At 31.9% G+C, this 16,340-nt stretch overlaps 1 protein-coding gene across 1 annotated transcript; it reads right to left on the bottom strand.

Annotated features, from left to right (window-relative positions):
• Positions 1-3,884: 3,884 nt before the first annotated feature.
• LOC134709586 (uncharacterized) lies at positions 3,885-12,956 on the bottom strand. Its single transcript, XM_063569748.1, has 3 exons — positions 12,715-12,956; positions 10,572-10,603; positions 3,885-5,699 (listed from the first exon to the last, which is right to left on the bottom strand). The coding sequence occupies exons 1-3, from the start codon at positions 12,797-12,799 to the stop codon at positions 5,439-5,441; spliced, it is 378 nt and encodes a 125-aa protein (XP_063425818.1). The 5' UTR covers positions 12,800-12,956; the 3' UTR covers positions 3,885-5,438.
• Positions 12,957-16,340: the final 3,384 nt, after the last annotated feature.

The following is a 16,340-nucleotide window of genomic DNA, read 5'->3' on the forward strand; positions in this document are numbered from 1 at the left end:
GATGGTAAACTGGATCACTATAGTTTGGGGGGAGGGGTGTCATAGATATATCAATATTAACATAATGTTATGAATTCGCCGTTAAATAGAAAAACGTTCCCTGAACTATTTTGTGACCGTGACGGGTCAGGTTTTTTTAGTTTTTTTTTTAGAAAAGCCAGAGTTACCCATCCGCGGGAGAAATTTTCTTTTTTGTCAGTCTCTTGACAATAATACTAGTTTTTTTTTAGAATCCTTAATTTAAAAAAAATAATTAAATTTTATAACATGTGACAATCTTTATTATTTGTAAATGTCACAAGGTTACTGTTCGTCGCACAGAACTAAATGTCGGTTGAAACACAATCTATGCACACCGCGGAGACATCTACCACATTGTAATCTTGATCACTTCCTTCTTCCGTTACTTCGATATGAACAAACAACACAATCTTTCACTTTGCCGTTGGCTAATCTTCGTAGTTCTTTCTTTCGATTTTCTAACTGATTAAACATATTTTTTTTCCACATTTTGACGGTTTTCCTTTCATCGTTGTAGAATGCTGTGATAATGTCATTTCGATCGACTCCTCCCATATTTTTGCTGTAACTTTCTATAGCGGTTGGTTTGCCACGAGGTGAAACTCGTGCTTTGCAAAATGTAGACACTAGGCGAACTGGTTTCCGTTTGTTTTGTCTGTATGCACATACTAATGTGTCTTGTCTTCTCATAAATACATATTCATCCGGACGTAATTCTGGGTCTTTTTACCCTTAAAGTTCCAGTCATAAATGTCCTTTTTAAAAGCAGTTCTGATGCTAGTGATAGACTAGAAAAGAAACTATCACAAAACACGTGGTATCCTTTATCAAATAAACAACTAATGTTCAGTAAACTTTAAATAACCATACTACTTTGGAGTTCCCCATCAGGCACAGGATCGAACCGACGACCTCTGTAAACAGTACTATGTATGAGATAACCAGATAACCGGTAAATAAATTATCATGTCATATTTAATTCTCGGTGCCCAAATTTTATACTTGTCTGATGGTTTGCCTTGTTCATTCTATCGCGATTACGAGGGAAAATATTAGATTTTCTAATTGTCGTGTTTCATTAGACTTTGTATTCTGTGCTTTTATATAATTCAATTACAGTAAAAATAAAATATATACTAGATACGGTATAACTCATGCCTATTCAAACATTGATATTGTTTAATGAAACGTATTTCGTTGTAGTGAGTACCTGATATTATTAAATTGTGTTGACTTTGATTCGCGAATATTAATTATTTGTCCGATGCGATGTCCAAAGTATAAGAAGAAGATTAAGTTTCTTAAAGAAACTTTATGCTAACTTTACCAGGCAAAGTTGACCGTAGGTATTTAGTCTAATTGGTAATAATTTTAAGTAGCTTTTTGTAATATAGCTCTTATTGTTACTTACATATCCTTCAGATTATTTTTTTATGTTTGAACAAAACCACTTCGGACGACGTATTTAATTTGTGAAGTGTTATTTTCTTGATGATGTTGTGTACAAAATAATTTATATTTGTAGATTAAACCTTTACGAACACCTGCCAGCCTAACTGCCTGACTTCATGATCAGTGCTTTAAGCAAATCAGAATTTGTATTTACTCATCAGTAAATGATTAATGTATTCCGTCATTATTTCTGGATTTTGCTCTCTCGTGAGGAGCAAGTGGGTTGCAAAGTTTAATAAAATACAATGAGATCGCACATTCCGTAGTTAATTGAATTCGTGAAAAGTGTAATATAGTTCTTTTCAGTCGAAAAAAGGCAACAGCAGTATACCGCTGTTCAAAAGTCATAATTTGAGTGAGAGATGAAAAAGCCGGTAACAAACTAAAACCGAGACACTCATCAACTTTAAGAGGAAAACAACGGAATAACAGAAACACTTAAGTGCAGCAAAACAAACGCATATGCAGCATACATAGAAACGAACTGTTTGATACAACTGCCATATTCTTGGCTTGGTACAGTAAGTTGAACCTGATTGTATGGCTAATCAAACCTTCCGCTTAATGACAATGTCAAAAATACCGCTAGAATGAAACTGGTTGGGTTATAAGGATTTCCCAGTTTACTTTAATTTGGTTCAGAAAATAATCAAGTACAGACAAAAGTTGCTTGAATATGACGTTGTTATCTTTCACCTCTCTTTTGCTGTTGTATATATATTCTACCACTGCATCGATTGTGATACGATACTTAGCCACCCGAGACCGTTTAATTTTGAAATTTAAAACGCTAGGCTCGCAGAGTATTTTAGATATTTAAAATTTAACTGTCGAGAGTGGATAAATATCATATTACACGAAATTGGTGGTGGAATCGGTTTCTCAAATGATTTTCAAAGAATTAGCAGGCAAATGTTTTTCTTCTTTTCTTATGATCTGCAAAAGATGTGTTCTTTCTACGTGACGTCATCAGACACGATCGTGTTTTTTTCATGTCGTTACAATAGGAAATCATAGGAAAGCAAAAAAAACCGAGTATTTTCCATCAGAAATGTTCAAATGTAAAATGAAAAGTCTTTCCTTTATCTGTATAATAATTCCTAAATATTTGTATATATGTTCATGTAGATATACGGGTTCATACATATTGTAATGTGAAACTTTTCACATGAACCGTTTCAAGGATTTGCTGATATCCTGTGACAGCGAATTTTCTTTGATTTTCATTGGTCTAAGCATATTATTTGGCATCTAGGTATGGCGCACAGGGAGATGATTAGTGAAAAGTAAGATTGTATAACGTGCAACTTTCTTAATCTTATATCTAGTATTACTATTTGAGAACAATCGACACACATGCCAGTAATTAAAGAAGGAAATGCATCATACAAATAATGGTTTCAAAATATAAATTAAGTCCGAATTATTATTCTATCGCATCTCAATTTGGCCAATAATAAAACAATATCAAATTTCTGCATTTACTTTATTCAATAACACCATTGAGTCTGGTTCAGCCGTTGCATGACTTCTTTTACAACATGTGTCTTAGTCCGAGTAACCTCATGCCATTGTTCATGATTATTTGGTCGAAGGTAAGACAATAGTTTTGAAGCTGATAATTCTTTACGAATTTTAAAAAAGTTGGGCGAAAGTAGAGTACCCATAGCTGAAAGCGTTCGGTGATACATATGTTTCCATCTGAGGCATTTTTCCTAGCAACCTAAGACCAATTGAATTCTCTGGAATGTTTTGTGTATGTTCCTGCTGACAAAGCAGTCGACAATACGGTAGGTGTTCCGTGTAAGTACTATACTGTAATACTCAAAACTGAGATCTCAAATTCTAGTATGTGTATACCTACTGAAGATAATGATTGTAAATGACACAACTTTACATCAGAAAAAAGACAAGGATGTTGGCCGCTGTATAGAACACAAAACGCAAAACCCATAACATAGTAAATCTATAAAATGATCTGAAAAATGTGAAACATATTCAAACGAGTATACACACAGCTTTTTATATTCTGAAAGCATTAAACGAAAAAAAAGTGCAGCAATCAAGGATAACCACTGACTAACAGACACTGGAAAATGTTTTATTCTCACATCTAAATTCATGTGTTCATGTGTCTTTTTTGTTGTTCGTTTTATATTACTTATACTATTCTATAAAATATATCGTCATCGACGTCATCTTATAACAAATAATATATATGAGGTTTTAATCCATCATGAATTTGATTTGTTTTACTTCTTTATTATTTGATTAATTGCAATTAACAAGACAAACATATGGAATGTTTAAAATGTAAAATTGACACGAAGTTTTTTCAGTTCATCTATAACAGACGTATGGTAGACCAAAATACAAGGCGAACTGTTCAATAAGAAATAATAAGAAATAATAATAAATAATATGAATAAACCAAAATATTGAAATTTTTGTGAAGCCATACAATGAATAAAATCAGTGGCGGATCCAGAAGTTTTCATAAGTGGGGGCCCACTGACTAACCTAAGATGGGGCCCGCTCCAGTCACGCTTCAGTGATTCCCTATATAAGCAACTTAATTTTTTCCCAAAAAGGGAGGCCCGGGCCCCCTGGTCCCCCCAAAAAAAATCCGCCTTTGAAAATCATCATAGATACCAGGACATTTCATCCAATCATTACTTGCTGAATTCGTGTTTTTTTCTTCAATTTAATAATTACCAAATTGGTTGTGTTCTCAGTGAACACTCCGAGTGGCGGAAAACCATCGTTACCACCTTTCCAGACTAATCCAGAAAGAATGTCCAAAGAATAAATAAGTTCTGAAATTTTGAGCTTCTATTTAGACTACTAGAAATAAAAAAAAAGAAAGATATAAATAAAAACATTTCCACTTTAGTGTTTAGTTTAGGAGGAAATCATCGTTTTAATTAACCAGAACCAAATATCGATAATTTGTAGAATTCTTTACATCATTCATCCAGCAAAGACCAGTTAATTTTTGACAAATAGTTTCATAAATGGTGATGATTATAATGTGATTTTTCTTAAGGTTACAGTAGTAAATGTGTGTCACGTATGCTGCAGTTTTTTTACTCCCACTCAATGACATTAAATTGAAACTTTTTGTTAAGGATTTAATAACATTAGCATACAATTAGTGGTTCTCTTTAAAATACTCATAAACTTTATCATCTAAAACTAAGCAACTGTTATAAAGTCGATCTATCCAGATTAAGGGGGCGGGTCCAACTAATCTTAACGGAAACGACATATGTCCATGCTTGTTAACCTGTAAACTAAGGATCATTGATTTGCTTAACATGACCTTATCACAAGATATAGCCCCAACTCGGAAAAAGCGAGACAAACATGGCCAATTCGAATCAAATTTTGTTTAGAATGGCCATATCTTTCTTCAGATCGCAACGAAAAGAGGAATATTTTATAAAAATGCACTCTATTTAAATGTTGTCCGTTTGGATAATGAAACATGTTAATCGTCTAATAAAATTTAGAATCACAAAAATACTGCGTTCCGAAAATGAATGTACGTTAGATTGACGCAAAGTGATAAAAACATGTCACTTTTTTCTAAACGCCATTTGATTTAAAAAACAATGTTTATTCATTTCCATATTCTTTTTTGATTTTCTTTATAAAACTTTGTTGTTATCCCAAATATTTAGAATATCCGGATCACTTGTTGTAGTATGATCAGGTTGTTTTTGTACAACACATTTTCATTGACGATTCACGCATGCTTAAAAACTAAAAATATTTAACAAATAACATATCACATAACAGCCATTCGTTCATAAGGCATTTTGAACTATAATTACACAATTGTATACAATATACACATAAGGTTATAGTTTCAATCTAGACATATACGATTTTTTTTCGGTCCTGTTACACAAGTCCGCATTAAGAGCATACAAGCTAGTACAAATGTAACAAGAACAATCGCACTATGCAAACACTCGTCTGTTCTGGTTTCTATTCTCGTCTGCTCTTGAAGAACTAGTATTTGAAACATGTTGTCGTCGATTTGTCTGTGAACTGTTTTGATTATTTGATGATTGAGTATTCCATTTCACATTTTCAGAATCCCTTGGTTCTGCACAACAGCAGTACCATACCAGACAAATAAGAAAAATAAGCGCTATGAAAAATCCAAATCCAGCAGAAAGTCCTTTTATCATATCATCTGTTAATCCTCCAAATCGACCCTGTAATAAAAAACAAAACATATATTTTTACTGCACATAACGACACGCACTTGGGGAATCGAAACCTCCTTTTTCTATATATTTTTGAATTTTAGTTTTAACAATATATATAATTTTAACTTATTTTACCCTCTCAAATGTGACTTCATCTTGTCGATTCGATTTTACAATATCTTTGAATTAAATGGTGCCCTCTGTTTTATTCTTGTCCAATGTATTTGTTTATTTCTTTTCCTTTTGTGTATTATACTTTCACTATTTAACAAAAGTATCTAATAATCATTTTAAACTAAGCGCGAAACGGTACAGAATCCAGGAAATGGTGAATACATTAAACAGAGACCTTCAAAGATTCTCAATAAACCATGACTAACTATTAATTCTCGAAAATAAATAAATAACAAGATTTCCTGTTTCGAAACTTTGAATTTTCGAAAAATTAAGGATTTATATTTATATCCCGGAAATAAAATACCTTAGCCAAATTTGGCACAACTTTTTTGTAATTTTTGGTCCTCAATGCTCTTCAACTTTGTACTTGTTTGGCATTATAACTATTTTGATATGAGGTCACTGATGAGTCTTATAAAGACAAAACGAGCGTCTGGCGTATTAAATTATAATCATCCTGGTACCTTTGATAATTAATGTGACAAAATACAACCACTAGACCCTAACAAGAACAACGTAACAGGGTTAAACTAGTGTTAAAAATCTCAATATGATCAAAACCAATCAACCTAAGCTTCCTTATTGTTTCTAAAGCATAAATACATCACAGATCTATAATTTTAAAGTATGATTGACAAAATCTTTACCATTTCATTTTTTGAATCTAATCAGTAAACTAACAAAAAACGCTTTTGGAAAAACACTAAAAAGCACGATACAGTTGATAACAAAAACACAAATGACCATTGAAAAATCAGTTTTATTTCGGAAATAAAAGAAAATCGTTTGAATTTGCTTGTTATACTAACAGATTGTTTTTTTTATACTGAAACATTTCTTGACATTTGCAAGACGTTTTAGTCTGTTAAATCTTTATCAAACACTGCGTATTGAAAATCAATGATACGGTATAACATCTTGAGTATCAAATTCACACTTGACAGAAATATCATAGAATTTCTTAAACCACATAAAATATTTATCAAGTATTTTAAATCTTCTTGGATATATGCAGATCGTTAATCCAAATCAGACACTTCAATAATATATTTCATTCGAAAGTAAGATATACTGTCTGTTCAAGATGTATATACAACAAGAGCTTTCGGTGGGCATGTGTTACCTTTCCACGTCAGTTTTAATCTGGCGGCGTACTACAGCACATGATATATAAGGCAGGAAGATGTTATATAACCATGTATATCAATTAAATAGTAATGGACATCAGATGTTCGACCTGCTAGTCAAATGCCTTTTGTTAAAATATACTTTTTCACTTTTTTTGGTCTTTTGAAAAATGTTGTTTGTGCTGTATTTAGATTCTCTACAACGAAATTCGTTTTACATGCACACGTATAAAAATTGTGGCTTTTATCTAACGCAATCAAAGGTTTGAACGTTGTTTACAATTTAGACTTCGTTTGAGCTTGTATTATATTTCCCCTCCGGTTTATGTAATCCGTTCATCCTATTTCGACTGTTTGAAATTCAAGAATTTATTCTAAATTGAGGTAAAGTATATGGACTTCCAAATACTGTTTCGATGTCTAACACCACTGAAGAGACTTGAATTGTCGAAATCCGGATATGGTGTACAAATTTGCACCTCATGTTTGTGGTGTACCATCTTGTCGCAAGTTTATTATGGCACCCTCAACGGAGTTGGGGTGACGTATTGTTATTCATCGATTCTTTTTTTCCTTATTCTTCTTCCACACATTTTGTCCACGCAGTTTCTTGGAATTGAGTTGACCATTGTTGATGGAACTATACCATAATGTGGACCAGCATGTGAAGTTGTGCACCTGACTTTGGAATGGTCAAAATGGCTGCCGTTTCCATGGAAACAGCAAAAATCCGAAAATATTCAAAATGTTCCAAACTGGATGAAACTTCACTGAAATAGTAATAGGCATAGCCTGAGCTGCATTTTGGTCTTGGAATTTTTAAAATGGCTGCCGTTACCATGGAAACAACTAAAATATCAAAAATGCTAACTCTTTCGTTATAAGACCCAACTAGACGAAACTTTATGAAAATGTTACCCAGTAACCTAAGATGTCAAAACAATATTTGGATAGTCCAAAATGGCCGCTGTTGTCATGGAAACAAGGAGCAAGTTTTGCATTGACCCTATGGAAAAATGCATAAATTCTGCATTTTCTCAAAAAAATTTGCACCAAATGGAATAAAACTGTATTGATATATAACATGACATGTGGCAATGAGATGTCTGCTTTTAGAATTTTGGAATTATCTACTGTAACCATGGTTACAGCAAAAATGTTCAAAATTTTCTAAAAAAAATCAAAGTGCTACTTACTGGATGAAACGTTACAGGAATGGTAACTGATATGTGCAGAGTTGCATTTTGAAGTTGGAATTTTCAAAATGGCCGCCGCCACCATGGCAACACCAAAAAAATCCAAAATTTCAAAATGCTCCAAACTTAATGAAACTTCACAAAAGTGATAATTTGCATGTGTAGAAGCACTCTTATGACTTTGGAATTTTCTAAATGGCTGCCACTCACCTGGCAATAGGGGAAGGGTGCCATCCGCTATTGCTTGCAATGGCAAATCTAGTTGTTTTTCTGTTTGGTATTAAATGAAGATAAAAAAAATTATTTTGTTACATGTTGTGATCAATTTATTTGGCAATCGTCAATAGGGGTCAGCATGGTTTACGAACATTACTTGTTCGAACTGTTAGTCAAATGCGTTTTGTTAGAACATACTTTTTTACTTTTATTTGTCTTTTGAAAATGTTGTTTGTGATGTATTAAGACCCTAATACAACGAAATTGGTTTTACATGCACATGTTTAAATAATACGATTTTTATCCAACTCAATCATAGGTTTGAACGTTGTTTTCAGTGTAGACTTAATTAAATAGTAATGATATTCAGTATAGTATGTTACGATGAAGACAATTTTGCGAACATTGTTTATGAAGAAGCCAATAGCTATCTCTAACAAAAATGAATTGATTTTCGATGGACAATACATATATATCATTTCTGCCATTTATAAAGAATGTCCTTCTGATATATGTTTATGATTAATACTCGAAATTTGACAAGATCTATAAAAAATGCCGTTTAATTGAACCTATATGCTGAGAGTACCATGAGATGCGCATGCAGATCGTAGAGGTCACTAGTGTTTTTGGTCTTACGAGGTCAAGTCATGAAATTTGGACAATACATATATATCGTTTCTTCCATTGGTAAAGAATGTCCTTCTGATACATATTTATGATAAATACTCGAAATTTGCCAAGATCTACCAAAATTGAAGTTTTGTGCCACCTTAAGTAATTTATAATTTGACCATGGCAACGATCTATCAAAATTGCCTTTAAGCTATTATAATTTGGCAACATGTTCAAAAACGTTAAAAACTTAGAGTAAATTTGAATCTCTTCTACTAACATTTTAATAGATAGAGGACTTTTAGAAAATAGCCTTGAGAAATAAATCACAGGAAGATGGACATTTCCTTTTTCCTTACATATAATCATTATCATAGAACAGACAAGAATGTGTGGTTGTTTTGTTAAGTAAGAAACAAATTTGATATTTCCATTTCAATCAAATATTAAAATTGTTGATTATCTCTAATTGAGGAACAACAATAGAATATAACCAACAAACAAAAACAATGTATTTCATCAAAATGTATTTAAAATGATCTAGCTAATAGCTTTGTACAATTCACACTCAGCCAAACAGTCATATTCGGGAATAGGTCACGTTCGGTATTTAGAAGAACTGACGACGTATATGGTAAACTACAATTTAAGACTTGGTATACAATTTCCTCAATTAGTTTAAATAAAGGTAACAGTAGTATACCGCTGTTTGAAAGTCATGAACTGGTTGAGAGAAAACAAATCCGGGTTACAAACTTAAACTGAGGTAAACACATCAACTATAAAAGCAAAACAACGAAAAAAAAAAGAAACACTGAAGTGCAACAAAAAAAACAAATCGATAATGAAACACACATTGATACGAGCTATAAGATAATAACTGCCATTTTACTGACTTAGTATAGGACATTTTAAGAAAAAAAGTGGGTGGTTGAACCTGGTTTGCTTCTAGCCAAACCTCCTGCCTTTATGGCAATGTTAAATATAACACTAAAATGATAACATTACATGACAGGACTACAGTACAAATAAATGCAAGAACATTCAGGACAAAGAAATACACAAATAAACATTACAATAAGACATTTCGACATGCAAATAGTTATCAAAGGTACCAGGTACCCCATACGTGCGTTTTGTCTACATAAGACTCACCAGTGACGCTCAGATCACATCAGCAAAGAAAGCCAAAGTACAAAGTTGAAGAGCACTGATGACCTGAAATTCCAAAACTGTGTGCCAAATACGACTAAGGTTATCTATGCCTTGGATAAGAAAATCCTTAGTATTTAGAATAATTCGTACTTTTGGAAACAGTAAATTTATAAAAAAAAAATACAATATAATTGTTATCAATGTCAACACCGAAGTTGGGACTAACCATAGAACAAAAACGAACACGTAGAAAAATCTACCGTGATGGTATTTTTAATTTTTAATATTCCCTCCTCAATTAAAAAGATAGCTTTATAAGTCATTTCACAAAAGCTTTACTATTAGTTTGGTTGGGGATGGGGGCGCAAATACATAATATATGTTAAACTTACCGAATCTGTTGAATTTGACTTTGCTTCAATCACTGAAATGTATAGATAATAATAATAATCAAAACCAAGAAGTAAACAAAAACTCACAAAACCAAAGGACATTTACATCAAGAGTTATAAATGATAAATAAGAAACAACCCGAACTCCACTAAAAACCGAGAGTGAAATCAGGTGCTTCGGAAGGGTAAGCATTTCCTGTATACGACACCCGTCGTGTTATCTCTTTGTTCGGTTCGGTAATGATGGAAGGTAATTATGACTGAGGAAGAATATCAGATATGATTTCTGACACACTTTTGGCCAATCAGCTCATGATGGCGACCGTAAAATTTCTTGAGTGATGATCTTAATTTGATTGATTCATAGCCCTGTCTTAGCAACTTTTGAGAAAGCAGTATTCCTCGTTCAACAAAATCAACGTTCTTAGAATGGACGTTATACATAACCTAAGCCATGTATATTGTAGGTTATGCATGGAAAACCCGGCATCAAAAAAGTTTATCTCGGCAGTCATTTCATTTAGTGACAATAATTTCTTTCGTGTTCTTTTCTTAGTTTCAAAAATGTTTTGAATTTTCAAATACATACATTTGCATGGAGAAAGACAAATATTTGACCTAGACAAAGTTTTGTTAAACCGTCCAGTAATATTGCTGACCCGCACAAATAGAATGCAAAAAAAATGATTGAAAATTAACAGTTAGATCATTAAGTTCACTTCCTGTTTTTTAAGGTTTGATTCGTGTTGTTCCAGCTGTGTTTTTCTGAGTGACTTTTGTTATTTGTTGTTTGTTCGTCTTTTTCTTCTTTATTTGTCAAGGGATAGTCTTTTTTGTCTACAAATAAAGTTTTTCTACTCGCCTTCCCTCTTGGTATCTTAATCCTTCCTTGTCTATATCTTTTCAAAGTTATTCTTATTTTAATATTTCGTTTTTAATCAGGGATAATCATTTGGATTCTAGCATCACTGATGAGTCGTAGACGAAACGCGCGTCTGGCGTATATAATAAATGTAGTGCTGGTATCTATGATGAGTTTATTGATGTTCTGGAGGGCCTGTATGATTTTTTTAATTGAAAAAATATTTTTATCTGTGGCTGCGCATGCTTACTTGTCCAATTTATTTACTTTTTTACTTATTTGTCACCGGCATTTAGTTCTTAAAAGGCCAGGCTGTTTATTTTCATAATCCTTCTGGCCCTCAAACCAGAAAATATCCTGGCTGTCCACTGAGTTTAATTGTTGTGACGGATAAATATATACAGGTTTCCTAGTCATGATACATGGATTATTACCACTAGATTGAAAACTTTAAATTGTGTAGCAGATTTTAAACACAGCCAGGAAATCTAAAAGATGAACAATGAAAAAGGGGACCATGTTTTTTTTTTATTCCTGGTGAAATTTGTAGTATGATATTCAAATACTGACTATTACAATTCAGATTTTCCCTTTTTGATAGATGACACTTCAATGATAATAAAATAAATAACAAAAGATAAACCATCGGAAGCAAACTTTTGTAATGAATTTAATGTCTTATCCCTTAGTCCAAGTATCCATCGACACTCCTTAAAGGAAAGATGCATGTTGTTCATAATAATGCCACTATACTTGCTTTCTTACTAAATTGAAAAAGTAGTTTGCATGTCTTTACGTATTATAAGCTGACCATTCAATATATGTTTTATTACTAGAGTATCACAAATCCTTGTAAGTTGTTACATTTATTTAAGTTTCAGAAGTGACATTTGTCTTTTTCATTTTTCGCCATGGCGTTGTCAGTTTGTTTTAGATTTACGAGTTTGACTGTCCCTTTGGTATCTTTCGTCCCTCTTCTATATTTATTCAAAATATAATAAAGCTAATTTTGGAAGAAAAATGTGGTTTTAGTCATAATTTTATAACTCTAGGTAGGAATTATCAGATCTGCCGGTGAAAAAAATATTATATTTAAAGTTGTACAGTGCACCATTGTTAAGATGCCGAGAAACATCTTGTCAGACGAGTTTAATCGCTGATTTTTTTTTTACCTAAAATTTCCAACCAAACAATATTTCTGTATTCGGATCATACAGTGGAATGATTTTTACCTATCAATCAATGGTTAAAGCTTTTATGTAATATTTTAAAAAATCTTACCAGAAAATAATAGCCAAGATATAAGTCCTTTTAGGAAATCTGTCATTTTGAAATTCTTATGTATCAAGTTATAAAACTGATACATTTTTATAAAACAATTTCATCACTATTGTCAACTGAATTTAAAATTCATAATACTTTTCATTTAAACTTTTAACATATGACTATAATAGTTCCATAAATATTGTTACTAAAATCTTTATGAAAATTATCCGTTTATTTAATGCGGCGCACAATATTTGGCTGGCGTAAGATGACAATCGTCAGAATCAATCGTGATGACTTCACATTTGAACAATTCCTATCGATTTTGAATCGATCGATAAAGGTAACGAATCAGAAAGAAAATGTACCTGTTTTTAGCACATAAATGACGCAGAGAAAACGATAAAGAGATCGTAATGACATAACGCCGATCCTATACAGCGATCACTACAAGATATTTGATTTGAAAATTACAGAAACCCATCACTGGTAGAAATGTCTAATGCAATATGTAACACGCTTCTTTCATTTTTGTACGAATTACATCATAATAAACCCAATTTTATTGTATTAAAACGAGGGTCTTAAGTCGGTGTGGACGGCACAATGCTGGACTGTTTATTTAGAACATGATAATTGTTTGATAACTCTCACTTGGTATAAAAATGAAGCTTTCATATATTAGTAAGAAGCGACTAGAATCAGTGATACAATTCTATCATACGAGATTCACAGTTGGTAAATCTAATTATTTTAGTAAGGAAACGGCGAGTTCAAATTTAAGTTATAATCTGTGCAAAATTTTATAAGAATAACAGACATAACCTGGAACTATTGTACTATTATATTATAATATCTAGACAAAACATACCAATTTTTAAAGAAAAAACTCTACATTGGAAATTATTTTAAGATAAATCTAAGAAGAGAATCGGAAAATTTATATGCTCTCTATACAAATTTTCATATATTGTAAAAGAATCAAATAAAGGCAACAGTAGTATACCGCTGTTCAAAACTCGTAAATCTTTGGACAAAAAAAAACTAAATTGGGGTCATTCAGTTATATTTCAAAACATTAACAGAGAAATATATTTTAACGAGACAAAGTGGTATGCAAAACTTTTCCAAAATCTGTAATATAACCCTTTTTCTTGACCTTAGCCTCTTAATTACTTTTGACAAAATTCAAATGCTTCAGGTTTCTAATTTTTTGTGTTATAAATTTGTGTTATTTATGTTTCAAGTTGATTGCAAGTTCATGAACTTAAAATTCCAGTACTTTTGCAATTTATTTTGATTGTTAAACGAATAAATATTCGTTCTAATATTGATTATCAATTAAGGTCTATTGGACAATATGCTGAAATTAACTAACAGGAAGCCAGATAAAATCAATAGAGATTTTATTATAACCAGGACAATTTCAATATCCGTCTGAACAATGTGTCGGAAAACGGACCTTTCTTGAAAGAAGAATCATTAAGTATTTCATTGTGTAAAATGTTGACATCTTCATGCAATGTCTAATATTGGAGTCTCAAACAAATAGATTTTATGTTTTTTTAGTTCAACTACATGACTAATGGGTAATTAAACCTTTAAACAACAAAACATCAGAACAAAACCTGTCATACAGACATAAAAAATAGTATAGTGACGTAGGAGCTAGTGGAAAGGGATAACATGCCCTTCCATTTTTCGCAAAAGAATGTTTTGAAAATCAAAAAGATGAAATCGAAAGTGGACACCGACTATATTATAATAGACATTAGGGATTTTTTTTGCCTCTTTCAAGAAGTTTTCCCCCTTTTTTTTACTTCCATCCCCTTATATTTCATCGACAAACTACAATTTGCAGTTGCACTATATGGGTTATATTAAAACACGTTGGGACGTCACATGAACCATCACTCAATTTTGGTTACTAGTACTTCGTACTTGCAAGACCACTTCATTATACTCAAAGTACAAGGTAGATGATTATTTTGTAAAAGAAACGCGTCTGGCGTACATAATTTTAATTATATTATCTATGATAAGTTTATCTTTGAGTTCTTAACATACAGGCACATTAATTTTAGTAATAAAGGGATTTTTGTGTCTGGTACCATGTTGTTTGGTGTTTTTCATGTCGAGGATTGTAATACATGATGACATTTTAATTTAAAGTTGGAGAAGACTTGCAAATGTTTGATTTATGATTAAAACAATGTTGTTGGAATACAACCTTTTACATAAAATTCAGCCACTGTATATGCACCGTGGCTTTAACTAGGACATTACATCAATACACATGTAGGAGAAGGTACACTAAATGGATTATTTTTAGGTAAAATCGTCAAATTACGAATCACAGATGTTTTCTTCTTAAAATTGATATGTTGTTGTTAAACATGTTAAATAAATTTCTGTTTTAATGAGGTTAAATACAAATTGTGTCACTGAATCTTTTTTTTGTGTACTTGAAGGTTTAACAGCTATTTTTTTCGAAGAGTTATTTTGAAGGTGAGTTTTGGCAACAGTAATCATTTATTACTAAATGTATCAAATTATCTAAAACATCGAAAATTTTGCACAAATTTCGGTTATAAAATACCTGCTAATGACCATGACCTGAGAGTCTTGAATATTGTACTAGTGACATCAAAATCCACAAGCGTCTTCAAAGCTTGAATTAAATTGTGCGTTTTGGGTATATCGTACCTCTACGAGTGTCTTGTATATTAATAAGAAATAAATGAGCACTCAGGCAATCCCCCATACAAAAACATATCATTTGACAAAGATGAAATTTGGGCGAATCATGGTTTTAAGGAACATTACAGGAAATTAATGAAACAACAGACTAACGATGTATAACTCGAATAACATAAACGGTCATCTCAGTACCAGAATCTATAACAAACTAGAAAACTTTAATTTTGAAATTATTAATTTTTCCTCGTTGGTTATCTATCATCTTAATAACGTCTTGTAATTTTCTTTTTTCTGTCTTTGTATATTATCAATCTTTACTTTTTTGTCCATAGTTTGTTATATCCTTTTGACGTGGCCCGATAATTATACATCCCCTCGTTTGTTATGTGCTATGATTATTTTTTGCTTGTGTGCTGTATCTATATGGCGATTTGTTTTTCTTTGTAGAGAGAGTTGTTTGTTTTATAGAGATGAAAGAGAGATTATAGAAAGTCGTATTTGGCACATCTTTTTGGAATTTTGGGTCCTCAATGCTCTTTAATTTTGTACTTGTTTGGCTTTATAACTTTTTTGATCTGAGAGTCACTGATGAGTCTTATGTAGATAAAACGCGCGTCTGATGTTTTAAATTATAATTCTGGTACCTTTGATAACTATAACCTATTGTAGCTTAATTTTGACATATTTACCTTTGTCTGTATGTTTCGTTCAAAACATTGTTGTCAATATAATGGAAATGTATGCGACTGACAAACAAGTAAGAGGTAAAGCACACCTATAAAACAATGTTTAACATGCCATTTTCTACATTGATTTTGTTGGTATTTCAATCTATCAATTCCGGCTGTGATTTTCATATTTTACTAAGTATGCAAATTAAGTCTTTCGCGCTATAGAACATTATCCAAAAAATAATAGACAAACAAAGGGTATTGGAGTAT

The sequence above is a fragment of the Mytilus trossulus genome, chromosome 3 (assembly GCF_036588685.1).
Source record: "Mytilus trossulus isolate FHL-02 chromosome 3, PNRI_Mtr1.1.1.hap1, whole genome shotgun sequence".
In the NCBI taxonomy this organism is placed as follows: domain Eukaryota; kingdom Metazoa; phylum Mollusca; class Bivalvia; order Mytilida; family Mytilidae; genus Mytilus; species Mytilus trossulus.